We start from the raw sequence: 15,738 nt of genomic DNA, 5'->3' as shown, positions 1-15,738 counted from the left end.
TTTTAGGTCTAGAATTTCTGTTCTGTTCTCTTTTTATACCTTCCTTTCTCTATTACTATTCTCTCATCTGTTCACTCATTATGTTCATTTTTTCTTTTAAATTCTTACACATACTTATAGTAGCTGTTTTAAAATTTTTGTTAGTTAATTCTAACATTTTTGACATATTTGGATCTGTTTGTGTTGATTTGGCTTTCCCCCTTTAGCTATATGTCACAGTTTTCTGCTTCTTTGCATGACTAGTAAATTTGACTACATACTGAATACTATGCATTCTTCATTTTGAGAGTTTGGATTTTGTTGTCCTTTAAATAGTACTGATTTTTGTTCTAGCAGGCTGTTAATTTACTGACAGATGAATGTAATTCTTTCAAGGTTTGTTTTTTAAGCTTTGCTATAGAAGGTTTAGATAGACATTGTTCTAAGTATAGGATAGCTCTATTCCTTAACCATGACTTTTCAGTTCCTCAATTTGAATTCCTGGACTTTTGAGTATTTTCTTTCCCCTCTGGCTGGTCAGATGACATATCTTCAAGCATTGTGCAACCTCTGGAATTGCTATTAATCTTACAGGGCCCCAGGAGCTATTTTATTCCAGGCATTGAAGACTTTTTCTCTCTGTATGGGAATAATTTTATTAAGCCAAAGACTTAAGAGAAACCCGATGCAAGTTTCTAGAGAAATTTCTCTTCTAAGATTTCTCCTTTTGGTACCTTCTTTGCAAATTTCATCTCCTTTAGCAGTTCTAAATTCTGGGCTTAAATCTTTTCAGCACAGAAAGGCCACTTTTATTTATTTGGCCTCTACTACTTCCTGAGTGTGGAAAGTACCTACAGGCAGAAATTCTGAGAAATTTGTGGCTCACCTTATATGCTTCTGTTTTCTCAGGGAATCACACTCCTGCATTGTCTGTTGTCCAAAATCTGAAATGTTGCATCATGTATTTTTTTATCCAGTTTGTGGTAGTTAGTTTTATCTATTAACAGGTACCTATTGTGGCTGGAAGCAGAAGTCTTTGTCATTCTATACCTTTAAAAAGCCTGGCTAACTACTATGAAGGGGTGCAAAAAAAGGGGAAAGACTTCTATGAACAAATATAGAGTTATTTCTAGCATATACTGTTAAAGTGAAAGAAACAAAGTGCCAAAGAATAACTATAATGTGCTATCTTTCATGTAAGAAAGGAGAAAAACACATACGTATATTTCCTCATTTGTGCAAGAATCAAAATAAGAAGGATAAGTCAGACATTAGTGATACTGGTTATTTACAAAGGATGGTTATATTGGAATAAAAGGAATAGGAGGAGAGCAATTCTTCTCTGAATATATATGTTTTTTTGTATGGTTAGCAATGCTGAAGCAAAGAAAGCAAGTACAAGATGAGCCTAAAACATCCCCCTTTGCCAGAAAGTAAGTGAAGTACTTAAACCTGAATGGATATATTTCAAAAGGACACAGGGCCCACTTGAAGAAAATCCCAATGGCCAAATTTGGGATAATTTGAAAAAGAAAATACGTAAGAATAGTCACAGATTATAACCCATACAATAAAATAAAAATCTTGTAAAAAACATGCGAATGAATGAATAAACAAATGAAGAAGAAGAGAAAGCTCTTCCATACAGGAGAATGCCAACTAACAAGCACAGAAGATGAGAAAATCACCACAGGCAACATCAATAGTAATCATTTTCAAGCAAGAATGATCAATGTATACTACAATTAGTGAGTGACAGTGGGTGAAAAACAGGATTTTATCCAAATTTATATTGTCTTCTACAAGATTCTTGTTAATTACTCAGGGAAAAATATTAACTTTACAGTGAAGAAATCTGGCAGAACCACCTAAGCAAGTGATCAAAAGTAATGTTACCAGTCCATGGGACAAACGGACAACACGTGCTTCCTGATAATGGCATACTGAGAAACACACATTATTAATCTGGTAATTTTGTGATGTGTGTATAAGTTGAATTTAATCATGAGGAAGTATTAGCCAAACAAAATTAAGAATTTTGACAAAATATCTGTCCAGTACTTTTCAAAGTAACAAGATTTTAAAAGACAAAGGAAGACTGAATTGTTCCAGATTAAAGGAAATTACAAATACATAAAAATAATGTAATAAATGATCCCGGAGTAGATCCTGGACCCAAACCTAATGATATTAGGAGAATAGTTGGTAAAATTGGAGTAAGGTCTGTATATTAGATGATAATATTGTGTCAATGTTATTTTCTTGATTTTGATAATTGTACTATAGTTATCTATAATATTAACATTTGGAACTGTGTGTGAGGGGAGCGTGGTATTCTTTGTCCCATTTCTGCAACATTTTGTCAGCCTGAATTCATTTCAAAATGAATTTTAAAATTAAGTAAATAGTATAAAACAGTGAATAAATAAGGCTAATATGTCTGTGTGATCTTAACTTTTTATATATTTCTGCCTTTTGAGTCCTCTTCTACTTCCCTGTTGTATCTCCCCTCAACCCTTCTTTCATTTCATATTTCCCATGATATATCTAAATTCTTTGACTTAATGTCTAAAACCCTCCTAAAATGGTTTCTGCTTATTACCTTTTCTGTTTTATTCTTTACAACTCCTTGTCTCGTGGTTGAGCAACACAAGGTAAATGTAGTTCTTCAACTACTTCATTCTATTATATTGTTCTGTGGCTCTGCTAATGTCCCAACTTGTTTTCCATAGCATTATTGTTTGTTTGTTTGGTTGGGTTTTTTTTGTATGGTTCTGTACTTCAAACCGGAATTGGAATTGTCAGTTTACATAGTTGTCTCACCTACTTTGCTCTTAAGTTTCTCAAAGGACTGGCAGAGTAAGCATTATTTAAATATTTATTGAACTGAACTTCTTTTGAATCTCTAGAGCACTTTATCTGTACTTCTTTTTTGACACTGATAGCCTTCTCCCTGATTTTATAGTGACTTTTGTGTATATCTTGCTCTCTTTTTTTAATTAAATTTGTTGTTGCTGTTATTCATGGACCACATCTTATTTGTGCTTTCCCCGTAACATCTAGTTTAATGCCTTTCCTGTAATAGAATTTAATGAAGGTTAAATCAATAAACAGACTGAGGACCTTTCTTGAAAACTGGTGCTCTCTTCTCTTGAGCTCTTAGGTAGTGCCTGGTTTGTTTCTGCCTCTAGCTTTTAAAGGAATCCTGAGGCCTTTATTTTTAGGATATATATATATACAATAATGGAATTTCCTATTCTCTCAGTAGATGAAAATGGTTTAGTTTAAAATCATCAGTTGTTTGTAATGCTGAGCTAGAATCTATAAAACTAGCATTACATGTTGTTTCCTAAGATGTGAAAAATATTTAACCTCACACTTCTGTAGTTTGCAATGTTCCTTATGTCTGAAGAGGCTATTACAAAGTGAAGTAAAACAGGTGTTTCATAAATATAAAGGCCAGAAAATAGTAATACGATTTCACTACTCCAGAGCTCAACTGGGATATGCCTGAGGCTAATCAGTATAGTTCACGTTCACAGAGAATGGCAGGGGCAGTGCTGTCTAGTGCCTTGGCATCATACAGTTTGTTTGACTTACTTTTTGGAGTTTATAAGACTTCTGGTTCTTGACACAGATTTTGTGCATGATGCTCACCAGTACTAACATTTATTTTCAAAGAAAAAAATTCCAGGTTTGACAACAACAGTATAAATAAATAAACATACAAATAAAACAAAAAAAGCTACAAAACAGAAGTGCTTATTTATCTCACAAAAGAGTTTACAGATTATAAAAAACATTTACGATAAGATTCTTTTAAATAGAAAAGTTCTCTAATATACATAAAAGATGAATCCATTTATAGTAAAGTTGGTAAATGTTTGTTCAGGACATTGTGTAATGCAGAATACATCTGTGTAAACACTGTATCATTAAATAATTCCATAGATATCTCTGCACATTTATTTTGTTCAGGCACATGAGGGGTGTGAAGGTAGTAGTACACTCATTGCCTTCGAGGAGCTTAAAATCTACGTGAGTGGATAAGACAAACAAAAATAGTGCTAAGTTCATTTTTTCTTTTGTTTATATTCTAATTTCTTAAAAGAAACCAGGTGGATTAATCCTTATAGGAATGTAAAGGAGGGCATCATAAAATGAGACTGCCCCATCTAGCTGGAGAAAGAGGAAGGATCAGCACAGGCGTTATGGAGGAGAGGGGAATACGTGTAACCCTTAAATTTGGGTAGTGGCAGAAATGGGGTACCCGGGAGTAGAAGTGGGTTTTGAAGAGGAAATGATTCCATTTAGATTGAACAGATTTGAAGTACCAAATGTGATTTTTAGAGGAAATACAAGTAATCGATTAAAAATGTAAAACTAGAAATTGGGGGAAAAACTCTGGATTTGAGAATCATCTGGGAGTGAGTATTTAAAGGAGAGATAGAGGAAAGAAATTTTGGAGTAACAACCCAGCTCAGGTGCTAAAACAGGAAGAGGAAATGAAAGCGAAAGAGCAATCAATCACCCTAGAGATGGGGTGTCAACTATGAGAGAGATGTGTTTCTGAATATAGAGATAAGTTTCAAGAAGGAAGAAGCAGTTAATGGTTTTAAATGCCAGAGAAAGTGAAAGACAGTGAGGACTGGGAGGGCCTTGGTGAGTTTTACCAGCGCAGGATTCAGAGACAAAACGGCAGCATTCAGGGATACAAGGGGAAGTCACAAACTGGCTGCCCTCATGCAGATTCCAGCCTAAGTTTATATTCTGTTTGATCCATTTTGTGTTAGCTCCTATGGTATTTTGAAAATACATACTTTGGTCAACATTTTAAAATCAAGGTATTTCACATAAAAGTTCACGCCTCCAAGTTTTCTTGAAAATTCTAAACAACTGGCAACACTGGGCCTGAATTTCCTCATTGTAACAAAAATGCTTAGAAATGACTAGACTGTATATTAGACAGGACATGCGCTCCCTCATTTTGCCGAGAACCATCCATCTCTTCCTAAATAGTTCTTACACCTGGCTCACTTCACTTATGAGTATTTTAAGCACCTGAAATCATTTGACATTTTGACATCTAGATCAATGGTTTTCAAACTAGCATGTGTCAAAAATCACGCAAGAAACACAGGTTGCAGGTCCGCTCCCCTGTAGTTTCAGATTCAGTATATTGGGGGCGAGGCCCAAGAATTTGTTTTTCTAATAAGTCTCCAGGTGATGCTGCTGATGTTAGCCTGGGGACCACAATTCAAAAAGTTAAAGAATAAGTGAGTGGCAAGGAAGTGATGCAGGAGTTTAGTGTAGTAGTTAGGTTCTCAGACTTTGTGTTCAGACAGTACTAGATTCTGTTTATTCACCCAGGAAATAAGGATTATAGTGCCAACTTTCTAGGTTTTTGTTTTAATCTAAATGAAATAAATGAATATAAGCCCCTAGCTTATTGTAACTTTCATTAAATTATTCTATTTTACTATTACTATTACAGCTATTATGTATTTCAAGAATATTGATTCTGGGGAGAAGGTAAGATTGATAGGTAGTTTTGAAGCAAGAGTAATCAAGGTATTTATATATTTGTTAATTTATTGAAGAGTGAAGTATAGAAGAAAATTACTATTTCCATGAGAGCCAAATTGTTGGGAAGTTACCAGTGGAAGGAGTAATGGTAGGGATACAAAAGCATGTAAAGCCAGTCAAAGTCTTGAGATTCAGGAAGTATATTGGCCCGAGCGGTGAGAACAACCTTGACTCTGTCCCCTGAATGGAGGAACTGCATCCGTTTTCAGTTCTGCAGTTCTGCATAGCTGGAACTGAGAACAAACTGTGTCAGCACCCCAGTGGACACCACTGGTTTCATGTAGCTGATCCGTGAGTGAGGTAGGCCCAGGCATTCAGTGAAAGCGCAGTGAATTGAGGAGCCCACTGAGCTAGCCGCTTTAGAGGCTGACGCTCTTTGCTAGAGGTTCCAATCACCCTCTTTCATTCACAAGGACCTGTATGTAGCTCAGAGGAGTTATTGGTGTTGTGGGGCTACGAAGGAAGACAGAGTGCAAAGGCCTGCAGAGAGCTTCCACCACAGCCTGTTGCCTGGGGCCTCATTTTGTGTGTTAGCTGATAGTAAAGACCAAGTCAAATGTCCAAGTGAGACCATTCTCTCTCTAGTATTAGAGTCCAGTATGGTGCAAGGTTTCCTTTTTGATGGTTTAGACTAAAAAAAAGCAGTGTTTCCTTGACTGCTAAAGGGAATTTGCCCAGATTGCCCCTCAGTTCTGTCAGTTTATTATCCAGTCCTGCTGGCTGAGGCTTCTGGTTTGCCAGCTAATAGAACATTACCAATATATTATATTGGTGCAAAAGTAATAGAGTTTTAAAAGGTTAAAAGTAATTGCAAAAGCTGCAATTACTTTTGCACCAACTTAATAGTAACAACTTGGAACATCAGAAAGTAAAAACTACTTAAGCTAAATCTTTATGGCAGGTGGCAGAGGAGTTTAGGTATTGAGGAAGTACTGTAAATGTATCAGAGGTCTTGCCATATGAATAACAATTGGTCTTGGATCTTGAGTGCCAGTGGGATAGAAAAAAGATTCTGGGAAGATAACATACCAAGTGCCATCAGTCAGTGCAATGGATTTAGTTAGTTACAATGTTTGGTGTAGCTGAGTCTATAGGATCCAGAAATTATGACTGTTATCATTCTATCCTTGTCACAACTGTCAAGAACTGTGAAGGGTCTAAGATTTTACCGTACTTAGATTTTACCGCACTTACAATCCAAAAACCCTGCCACAGTTTCATGGATGCTGTCAGAGTCTCCTAGAACAAAGACAAATGACTTTATTATTTGCAACAATAGCGGTAGCCAGACAGCATTTTATTGAACCAGTTCCTGAAGCCCTAATTCCTACAGGGCAATGCAAAGATGGCCATGTGATACATTTACTCGTAATGGAGAATAACCCTCAGTTTAGGGAACACAAATCTTTTACAACAAGCAGTAAGAAAACTTGTTATTTCTATCATGAAAAGCTATAGTTATGCAAAGATCCTTGAAAAGATATTCCAGAACAAAGTCAGTTGGTACCTATGCTTTTCTGTGGGCTCCAGCAGGTACCACAGAGTAGAGATTCTTAAGAAGATGGGAACTTACGTAAGATGCCATCAACCCTTCTATCTTCATCTTCTTAAAAGCTTAACCATGTTCAGCTTTTACCAGATCATTAAGTTACATTTGAATCGTCCAAGTTCAACACTCCTTGGTGAAAGGCTTTGGAATTTATAAACTTGCCTTTTTTTTTTTTTTAGCTTACAGGTTGCAGTGGACCAAAGGAAAGTGCTTCACATATTGAACAGAATGAAGACAATCAGTGTTTTGAAAATGAAACTAACAAGAAGACCAGTGTAAGTGTCAGAGTGTTTTGTTTCTGTGTTTAATGGGCAAGATGTCTCGTTCTCTGTGGGATGTAACCTAATTTCTGGCTTTGGCCTGGTCAGCATATAGGATTCTCCTGCTACTGAGCTGACATTGACCATGTATCATTTTGAGTAGTTGTATGTTTTCATGTTGAAAATTTTATTTTCTGTGTTTTGGTGTAGAATCTTAAGTTGCTGGTGTTTACACAACCATTTTATAAGCTACTTCATTTCCCTTCTCCTATCTGGTTCAGGTCTTCCAAAAAAAACCCTCATTCCACGCTTTGGCAGTGGTTTTCAGGTGCTATATTTTTCTTTTTTAAATAGCTTCCCCTAAGCAATCTGAAAACTACTTCAATCATACATTTTTTGATCGCCGTCATATGTATTCATTCAAGACAAATAATAAAAATTAATCATTGACAGGGCAATGTTAAAGAGGTCATACTGCTTTATATAATGAGACCAAGAACTTCTGTCCAAGAGAAGTATGTGTATTTACAAGTACAAGCATTTTATAAATTGTCAACCTCAAGTTTAATTTATTTCTGATGAGTTGTAGGAAGGTGACCCATCTTTACTATGGTTTAATGATACAAATCAAGGTTCCATTATCAATTTTATTCACAGACACCAATTTATTTTTTTACTTGGATTTTACATGTTTGATTTATCCCTTTTGAGAAAAGGGATACACTGGGCCTTTAGTATCTTTGCAATTTATACAACACCAAACAGTGCCTTATATATCTTTAGGTATATGTTTTAGGTAGAATTGTGCCCCCCCCCAATTTATATGTTTAAGATATTACCCTTAGTCCCTAAGAATATGACTATATTTGGAGATAGGGTCTTTTTATATTAAATTTATTGGGATGACGATGGTTAGTCAGATTATATAGGTTTCAAGTGTACATTTCTGTAATACATCTTCTGTATAGTATTGCATTGTGCTCACCACCCAGAGTCAACATATATTTGACACCCTTTACCTTCTTCTACCACCCTCATCCCCCCTTACCCTCTGGTAACCATTAAACTGTTGTCTGTATTTATGGGGTTTTGTTTCTTTGTTTCGCTTGTTCCTTTGTTGCTTTTAGTTGTATGTCCCACATAAGAGTGAAGTCATATCGTTCTTGACTTTTTTTGCCTGACTTGTTTCACTTAGCATAATAATCTCAAGATCCATCTATGTTTTTGCAAATGGCAGTATTTCATTTTTTCTTATGGCAGAGTAGTATTCCATTGTGTATATATACCACATCTTCTTTATCCAATCATCTATCAAAGGACATTTTGGTTCTTTGTATTTCTTGGCAATTGTAAATAATGCTGTAATGAACGTCAGAGTACATATATCTTCATGAATTAATGTTTTCAGAATTTTTGGATAGATATTCAGGAAAGAGAATGCTGGGTCATATGATAATTCTATTCCTAATTTTTTGAGAAAACTCAATATTGTTTTCCATAATGGCTGTACCAATTTACATGCCCATCAACAGTGTATGAGGGTTCCTTTTTCTCCACAGCCTCTCCAACAGTTGTTACTATTTGTCTTTTCGATGATAGCCATTCTGACTGGGGTGAGGTGATATCTCATTGTGGCTTTGATTTGCATTTCCTTAATAGCTATGGAAGTTGAGCATTTTTTCATGTTTTGAACATATCTATATGTCTATTTGTATGTCTTCTTGGAATAAGTGTCTGTTTTGGTCCTCCACCCATTTTTTAAAATTGGATTGTTTGTTTTTTGTTGTGCAGCTGTACAAGTTTTTAAATATATTTTGGATATTAGCCTCATATTGGAGGCTTTGTTTCATATCTTCTCCCATTTAGTTGGTTACCTCTTTGTTTTGTTGATGGTTTTCTTTGCTGTGCAAAAGCTATTTAGTTTGATATAATCCCATTCATTTCTTTTTATTTTGGCTTCTACTTCCCCTGCCTTTGAGGTCAAATTCATGAAATCCTCTTTAAATTCAAGGTCCATAAGTTTAGTATCCATGCTTTCTTCTATGCAGTGTATTGTTTCAGGTCTTATGTTTAGGTCTTTGTTCCATTTTGAGTTAATTTTGGTATATGATTACAGATAGCATCTAGTTTCATTCTTTTGCATATTGCTTTACAATTTTCCCAGCACCTTTTATTGACGAATCTTTTCTCCATTGTATGTTTTTGGTTACTGTGTTAAAAATTATCTGCCCATATATATATGGATTTATTTCTGGGTTTGCAGTTCTATTCCATTCATATGTGTGTCTGTTTTTCTGCCAATACTAGCTGTTTTGATTATTGTTGTTTTGTAGTACAAGCTGAAGTCAGAGAGTGTGATACTTCCAGCATTGTTCTTTTTGATCAGGATTGTTTGGCTATTGGTAGTCATTTGTAGTTCCATAATGAATTTTTTGTTATTTCTTTTAAAAATGCCATTGGAATTTTGATGGGAATTGCATCAAATCTGTATATAGCTTTGGGCAATATGGCCATTTTAAATATGTTGATTCTTCCAAACCATGAGCATGGAACGTCTTTCCATTTCCTGTGTCTTCTTCAATTTCTTTCAAAAACATCTCATAGTTTTCAGCATATAGGTCTTTCACATCCTTGTTTAAGTTTACTCCTAGGTATTTTATTCTTTTTGCTGCAATTGCAAAAGGAATTGTTTTTTGTATTTCTTTTACTGAGATGTCATTGTTAGTATATAGGAATGCAGTGAATTTTTGTACATTGATTGTGAAGCCAGCAAATTTACTCTGTTAGTTTATTGTTTCTAATAACTTTTTGGTGGAGTCTTTAGGGTTTTCTAGTATATGAAGAATCATGTCATCTGCAAAGAGTGACAGTTTAACTTCTTCATTCCCAATTCAGATGCCATTTATTTATTTCTCTTACCTGATTGCTCTGACTAGGACTTCCAATACTACGTGTATAACAGTGGTGATGGGGGCCAGCCCTGTCTTGTTCCTGACCATAGAGTTTTTCAGCATTAATTATGATATTAGTGAAGTATAGAAGATTACTATTTCCTGGTGTGGGGAGAGTTTCTCATATATGCCATTATTATGTGAAGGTGTTTTCCTTCTATACCAATTTTATTAAGTGTTTTAATGATAAATGGATCTTATATCTTGTCAGATACTTTTTTTCATCTATTGATACAATCATATGATTTTTATCTTTTATTTTGTTTATGTGGAGTATCACATTGATCAATTTGCATATGTTGAAACTGGGTGAATACCACTTGATAGTGATGTATAATATTTTTAATGTATTGTATTTTATTTGCTAGAATTTTGTTTATGAAATTTGCATATGTCTTCATCAGAGATAGTGGTCTGTAATTATTTTGTGTGTGTCTGTGTTATCCATACCAGGTTTCGGTATCAGGGTAATGTTGGCCTCATAAAATGAGTTAGGAAGTCTTGCCTCTTCTTCAGTTTTTTGGAAGAGTTTGAGGAGCACAGGTATTATGTCCTCTTTGAATGTTTGGTAGAATTCACTAGTGAAGCCATCTGGTCCTGGGCTTTTGCTTTTGGGAAGGTTTTGGATGACTGATTCAATTTCCTTATTGTTGATCAGTCTATTTAGATTTTCTATTTCTTTATGATTCAGCTTCGGAAGGCCATGTGTTTCTAAGAACTTGTCCATTTCTTCTAGGTTATTGAATTTGGTAGCATATAGTCCTTCATAGTATTCTTGTATGATCCTTTGTATTTCTGTGGTACCCATGGTAACTTCTCCTCTTTGATTTCTGATTTTGTTTATTTGTGTCTTTTCTCTTTTTACCTTAGTGAGTGTAAACATGGATTTGTCAATTTTATTAATCTTTTCTAAGACCCAGCTCTTTGTTGTATTAATTTTTTCTAAGTTCTGCTCTGATTTTTATTATTTCCTTCCTCCTGTTGACTTTGGGTTTCATTTGTTCTGTTTTGTTTTTTTGTTCTTGTTGTTTTGTAGTTGTTTAAGTTGTAATGTGAGGTTGTTTATCTGGAATTTTTCTTCTTTCTTGAGATAGACGCATAATGATATAAATTTCTCTCTTATTACTGCTTTTGCTGCATTCCAATAATTTTGAAGGATGTATTTTCATTCTCACTTGTTTCTGTATATCTTTTGATGTCTCATTTTATTTTTTTGACTCAGTCATTTTTTAATAGCATATTATTTAATCTTCAGATATTTGTGTTTTTTTCCTGGTTTCTTTTCACAGTTGCTATCCGGTGACAAAGCCTTGTGACCAGAGAATATGCTTGGTATGGTTTTAATGTTCTTAAATTTGCTGAGGCTAGTTTTATGTTCCAACATTTTGTCTATCCTTGAGAATGCTCCATGTACACTAGAAAAGAATGAACAATCTGATGTTTTAGGATGAAGTGCTCTCTAAATGTCAGTTATGTCCATTTGGTCTAATGCGTCATTTAAGGCTGATATTTTTCACTGATTTTCTGTTTGGATGATCTATCCATAGCAGTCAATGAAATATGTTGGTCCCCTACTAAATTGTGTTTTGGTCAATTTCTTGCTTTAGTTCTGTTAGTAGTTGCTTTGTATATTTTGGTGTTCCCTTACTGGGGACATAAATATTGATGACTGTTATGTCTTCTTGTTGTTTACCATTCTGAAATGCCCATCTTTGTCTTGTTACCTTTTTTATCCTGAAGTATATTTCGTCTGATATAAATATGAATACACCTGCTTTTGTCTGGATACCATTTGCTTCTAGTATTGATTTCCACCCTTTCACTTTGAGTTTATGTTTATCCTTATACCAGAACTGTGTTTCTTAGAGGCAGCATATGGTTGGGTTTTTGTTTGTTTGTTTGTTTGTTTTAAAGTTTTTATTGGGGAAGGGGAACAGGACTTTATTGGGGAACAGTGTGTACTTCCGGGACTTTTCCAAGTCAAGTTGTTGTCCTTTCAATCTTAGTTGTGGAGGGTGCTGTTCAGCTTCAAGTTGTTGTCCTTTCAGTCTTAGTTGTGGGGGACACAGCTCAGCTTCAGGCCCAGTTGCCATTATTAGTTGCAGGGGGCGCAGCCCACCATCCCTTGCGGGACCCTGCGTTCCAACCAAATTGAGCCTTCTGGCCACCAGGGAGCTAAGTGGCAGCTAATTGACTTCATTCTAGTTGCGGAGGGTGCAGCTCACTGGCCCAGTTGGGAATCGAACTGGCAGCCCCATAGCCCAGAGCTCACGCTCTAACCAACTGAGGTACCCGTCTGCCTTGGGTTTTTTTAATCCAAAAAACCTGGGGTTTTTAAATCCAATCTGCTAGTCTGTGCATTTTTATTGGTGAGTTCAGTCCATTTACATTAGGGCGATCATTTGATAGATGAGAATTTACTATAACTATCTATCTTTTGTTTTCTGATAGCTTGGTGTCTCCATTGTTTCTTTGCCTTTTTGTTGCTGTCTGTTATTTTAGTGAGTGTGGTGGTATTCTATGATTTTTCCCTGTTTCTTCTCTTTTTATGTTATGTCTCAGTTCTGGATTTCTTTCTTTTTCTTTCCTTCTTTCTTTCTTTTTTTTTTTTTTTGAGTGGTTACTATTAAATTTATGTACAGGACAGTTTCACATATACAATATGCCTTTTTCTTCAGCATGTTTCTTATCTCCATTCCTCTTTGGAGATTCAGACCTCTACTCTCTCCCCTTTTATGGTTTTGCTTTCATAAGTTATCCCTATTTGTGCTTTCAGTTGATTTCTCAGATGCAGTAGCAAGTTGTCTTTTTCTTTTTTTTTTTTAAGTATTTTATCTTCTTTACTCTTTATGTTATGTTTAAGTGTTTAGTGCCCTATTTGTGTAGGAGTTATCATTTCTCGCTTCTGTCTGTCTGTTAGTTATCTTGCTCATGGTTTTGTATTCTTTTGAATTTTTGTTTCAGGTCGAATAGCACTCTTCAGTATTTCTTATAATGCATGTCATGAGTTAAAAAATTTCCTCAGGTTTTGTATGACTGGAAAAGCCTTTATTCCCCCTTAATATCTAAAGGGTAACTTTGTTGGGTGTATTATTCTTGGCTAAAAATTTCTCTTTGTGTTGTTTGAATATTTAATTCCATTCCTTCCTGTCTTGTATAGTTTTTACTGAAAAGTATGATGATAATGTAATGGGCTTTCCCATATTACTGCTTCTCCTCCCCCCCGACCCAGCTGCCTTGAGAATTCTTTCTTTGTCATTAATTTTTGACTGCTTCAATATAATGTGCCTTGGAGAAGGCTTGTTGGGACTGAGGTAATTAGGAGTTCTGTTTTCTTCCTGGATTCGAGGATCCAGTTCTTATCAGAGGTTTGGGAAGCTCTCACTGAGTATTTGTTTGAATATGCTCTCTGATTCCTTCTCTCTCTTCTTGTTCTTCTGGTATACCCATTATTCTTATATTGCTCTTTCTGATGGAGTCAGAAAGTTCTTGTAGATTTGTTTCATTTCTTTAACTCTCAAGTCTCTCTCTTCTTCCATCTGTGTCATTTCCAGATTTCTATCTTCAGTATCACTAATTCTTTCCTCCATCTGGTCAGCTCTATTTCCTAAGCCAGCTATTTCATTCTTCATTTTTATTTTACTGAGTTCTTCATCTCCAGAATTTCTATTTTTTAAAAAATTTAATCTCTTTGGTAAAATATTCATTTTGTTTGTTGATTTTGTTTCTGAGTTCATTAAACTGCCTATCTGAATTTTTTTGCATCTCATTGAGTTTTTTCAGATCTGCAATCTTGAATTCTCTGTCATTTAAGTGATATATTTCCATATCTTTAAGTTAATTTTCTGGAGATTTTTCAGTTTCCTTCTGAGCTGCCTGTTATGTTGGTTATTTATGGAAATTAATAAATTATTATGTCTCTTCCTGAGCACATCCAGCAGGTTGATATGAAGGGTCTTTCTATTGTTTTCCAGAAGGTATTGCTGGAATGTTTTATTTTCTCTCCTGCTGCAGCCTTATATTTTCTCTCATCCTGTAGCTTGCATTTTGTCTTGTGCTATTCCAGCTTCTCCTGTGATAGCAGGTTTCCTGGAAGTTGGATTTGTCCTCTGTGAGCAGGTCTCCTGGGTCTCAGGCCACCCCGTGGGAGGATTTGGTGGGTGAGAGAGTTCTGAGCTTCTGAAACCCTAACGGTGCCCCTGCAGTCCGATGCGCAGTCTGTGTGTCTCAATGGTTCTTGTTGCCCCTGCAGGGATCCATCCAGAAAGGTGGGGCTGGGGTGGGCTGTGAGAGGTGGCTGGTGTGTTTGAGTCTCTGAGCAATGGAGTCTTCCAGCCCACAGCTGTCTCTCCCCTACAGTTCCTGCCTATCTCTGGAATTAGTCACACTGTACATCTGCAGCTACAGGACCATAACGCCAGTTCTTAGGGCTGTAGATATTCTATTCTTTAATCTGACACTGCTATCGTTTCTTCTGGAGCCTGTTTCTAACACTGGGAGGGTGGGGAGTAGGGTGAGCTCTGGGAGGGTGGGCAGAGGCAGACAGGCTCTCTGTCTTTGTTTTCTGTTTTCTGCCTGGCAGTCAGGGCTGAAACCACAGTTTGTACCCTTCTGTATTTGGACTTTGCTCCGAGGTCTCTGCCCCAAAAGCTGGGTTCAGCCATATTATATTCTGATTCCTCAGGCAGGACCCTGGGACACAGGGAATATACCTTTAGCCTGGATTTATCCCTCTCCCGAGACTATAGGGAGCTCTGGACTGCATCCTGTGGCCCGTGGGAGGCAACTCTATACATTTACCTTCCCTCTTGCCTCGCTCGCCCAATTTGCCCACCTTCAGCTGATTTGATGTGTGGATCTCAGATGTGCTTGTCCTGAGGTTATCCTTTGTTGAATTATAGCTGTTCAATTTTTGTAACTTTCAGGGGAGATTTCAAGAGGCACTCCTCACACTGCCATGTTTATAATATAATCCCATAGAACCAAATTTAATCATGAAAACAATGAAAATAAATCATAAATACTGTTTTTATGAACACGGAATCAGTATTTAAAGCACACATAAAACTCTTGGGAGATTGTTTCATAGGAATTGGATTTATTGAGGCTTTTTGAAATGTATCTTCAATGACGTTTCTTCTTGTATTCTAAGTCTTCTGCTAGGAAGCAGAGACAGTCCTCATTATGGTTCCATAAGCCTTCAAATTTCTTTCAGATATGGGGAGATATGTCCACTGATATTCAATGAGTGGTAAATATTAGTTTTTCTGTTGATTATCACTTATAATTTGGACTGATTTTCTGGTGTTGACAGTTCAGCTTCCTAGTGTTGACTTGGCCTTGGAATTTGGACAAAGTTCTGAGTCAGTCACAATTATGAATTTTGATCATTACTGTGAAGAATTTATTTAAA

At 36.0% G+C, this 15,738-nt stretch overlaps 1 protein-coding gene across 1 annotated transcript in view; it reads left to right on the top strand.

The window, feature by feature from the left end:
• The window catches only part of DLG2 (discs large MAGUK scaffold protein 2), a 1,856,054-nt gene that overhangs the window by 355,197 nt on the left and 1,485,119 nt on the right, over nt 1-15,738 (top strand). Inside the window, exon 4 of the mRNA XM_081064693.1 lies at nt 7,294-7,389. Within this exon, the coding sequence (XP_080920819.1) occupies nt 7,294-7,389 (96 nt within the window). The remainder of the gene's footprint in view (nt 1-7,293; nt 7,390-15,738) is intronic.

This window comes from Rhinolophus hipposideros (genome assembly GCF_964194185.1).
Source record: "Rhinolophus hipposideros genome assembly, chromosome: 10".
Taxonomy (NCBI): Eukaryota; Metazoa; Chordata; class Mammalia; order Chiroptera; family Rhinolophidae; genus Rhinolophus; species Rhinolophus hipposideros.
This window is presented reverse-complemented; position numbering and strand designations above follow the sequence as displayed.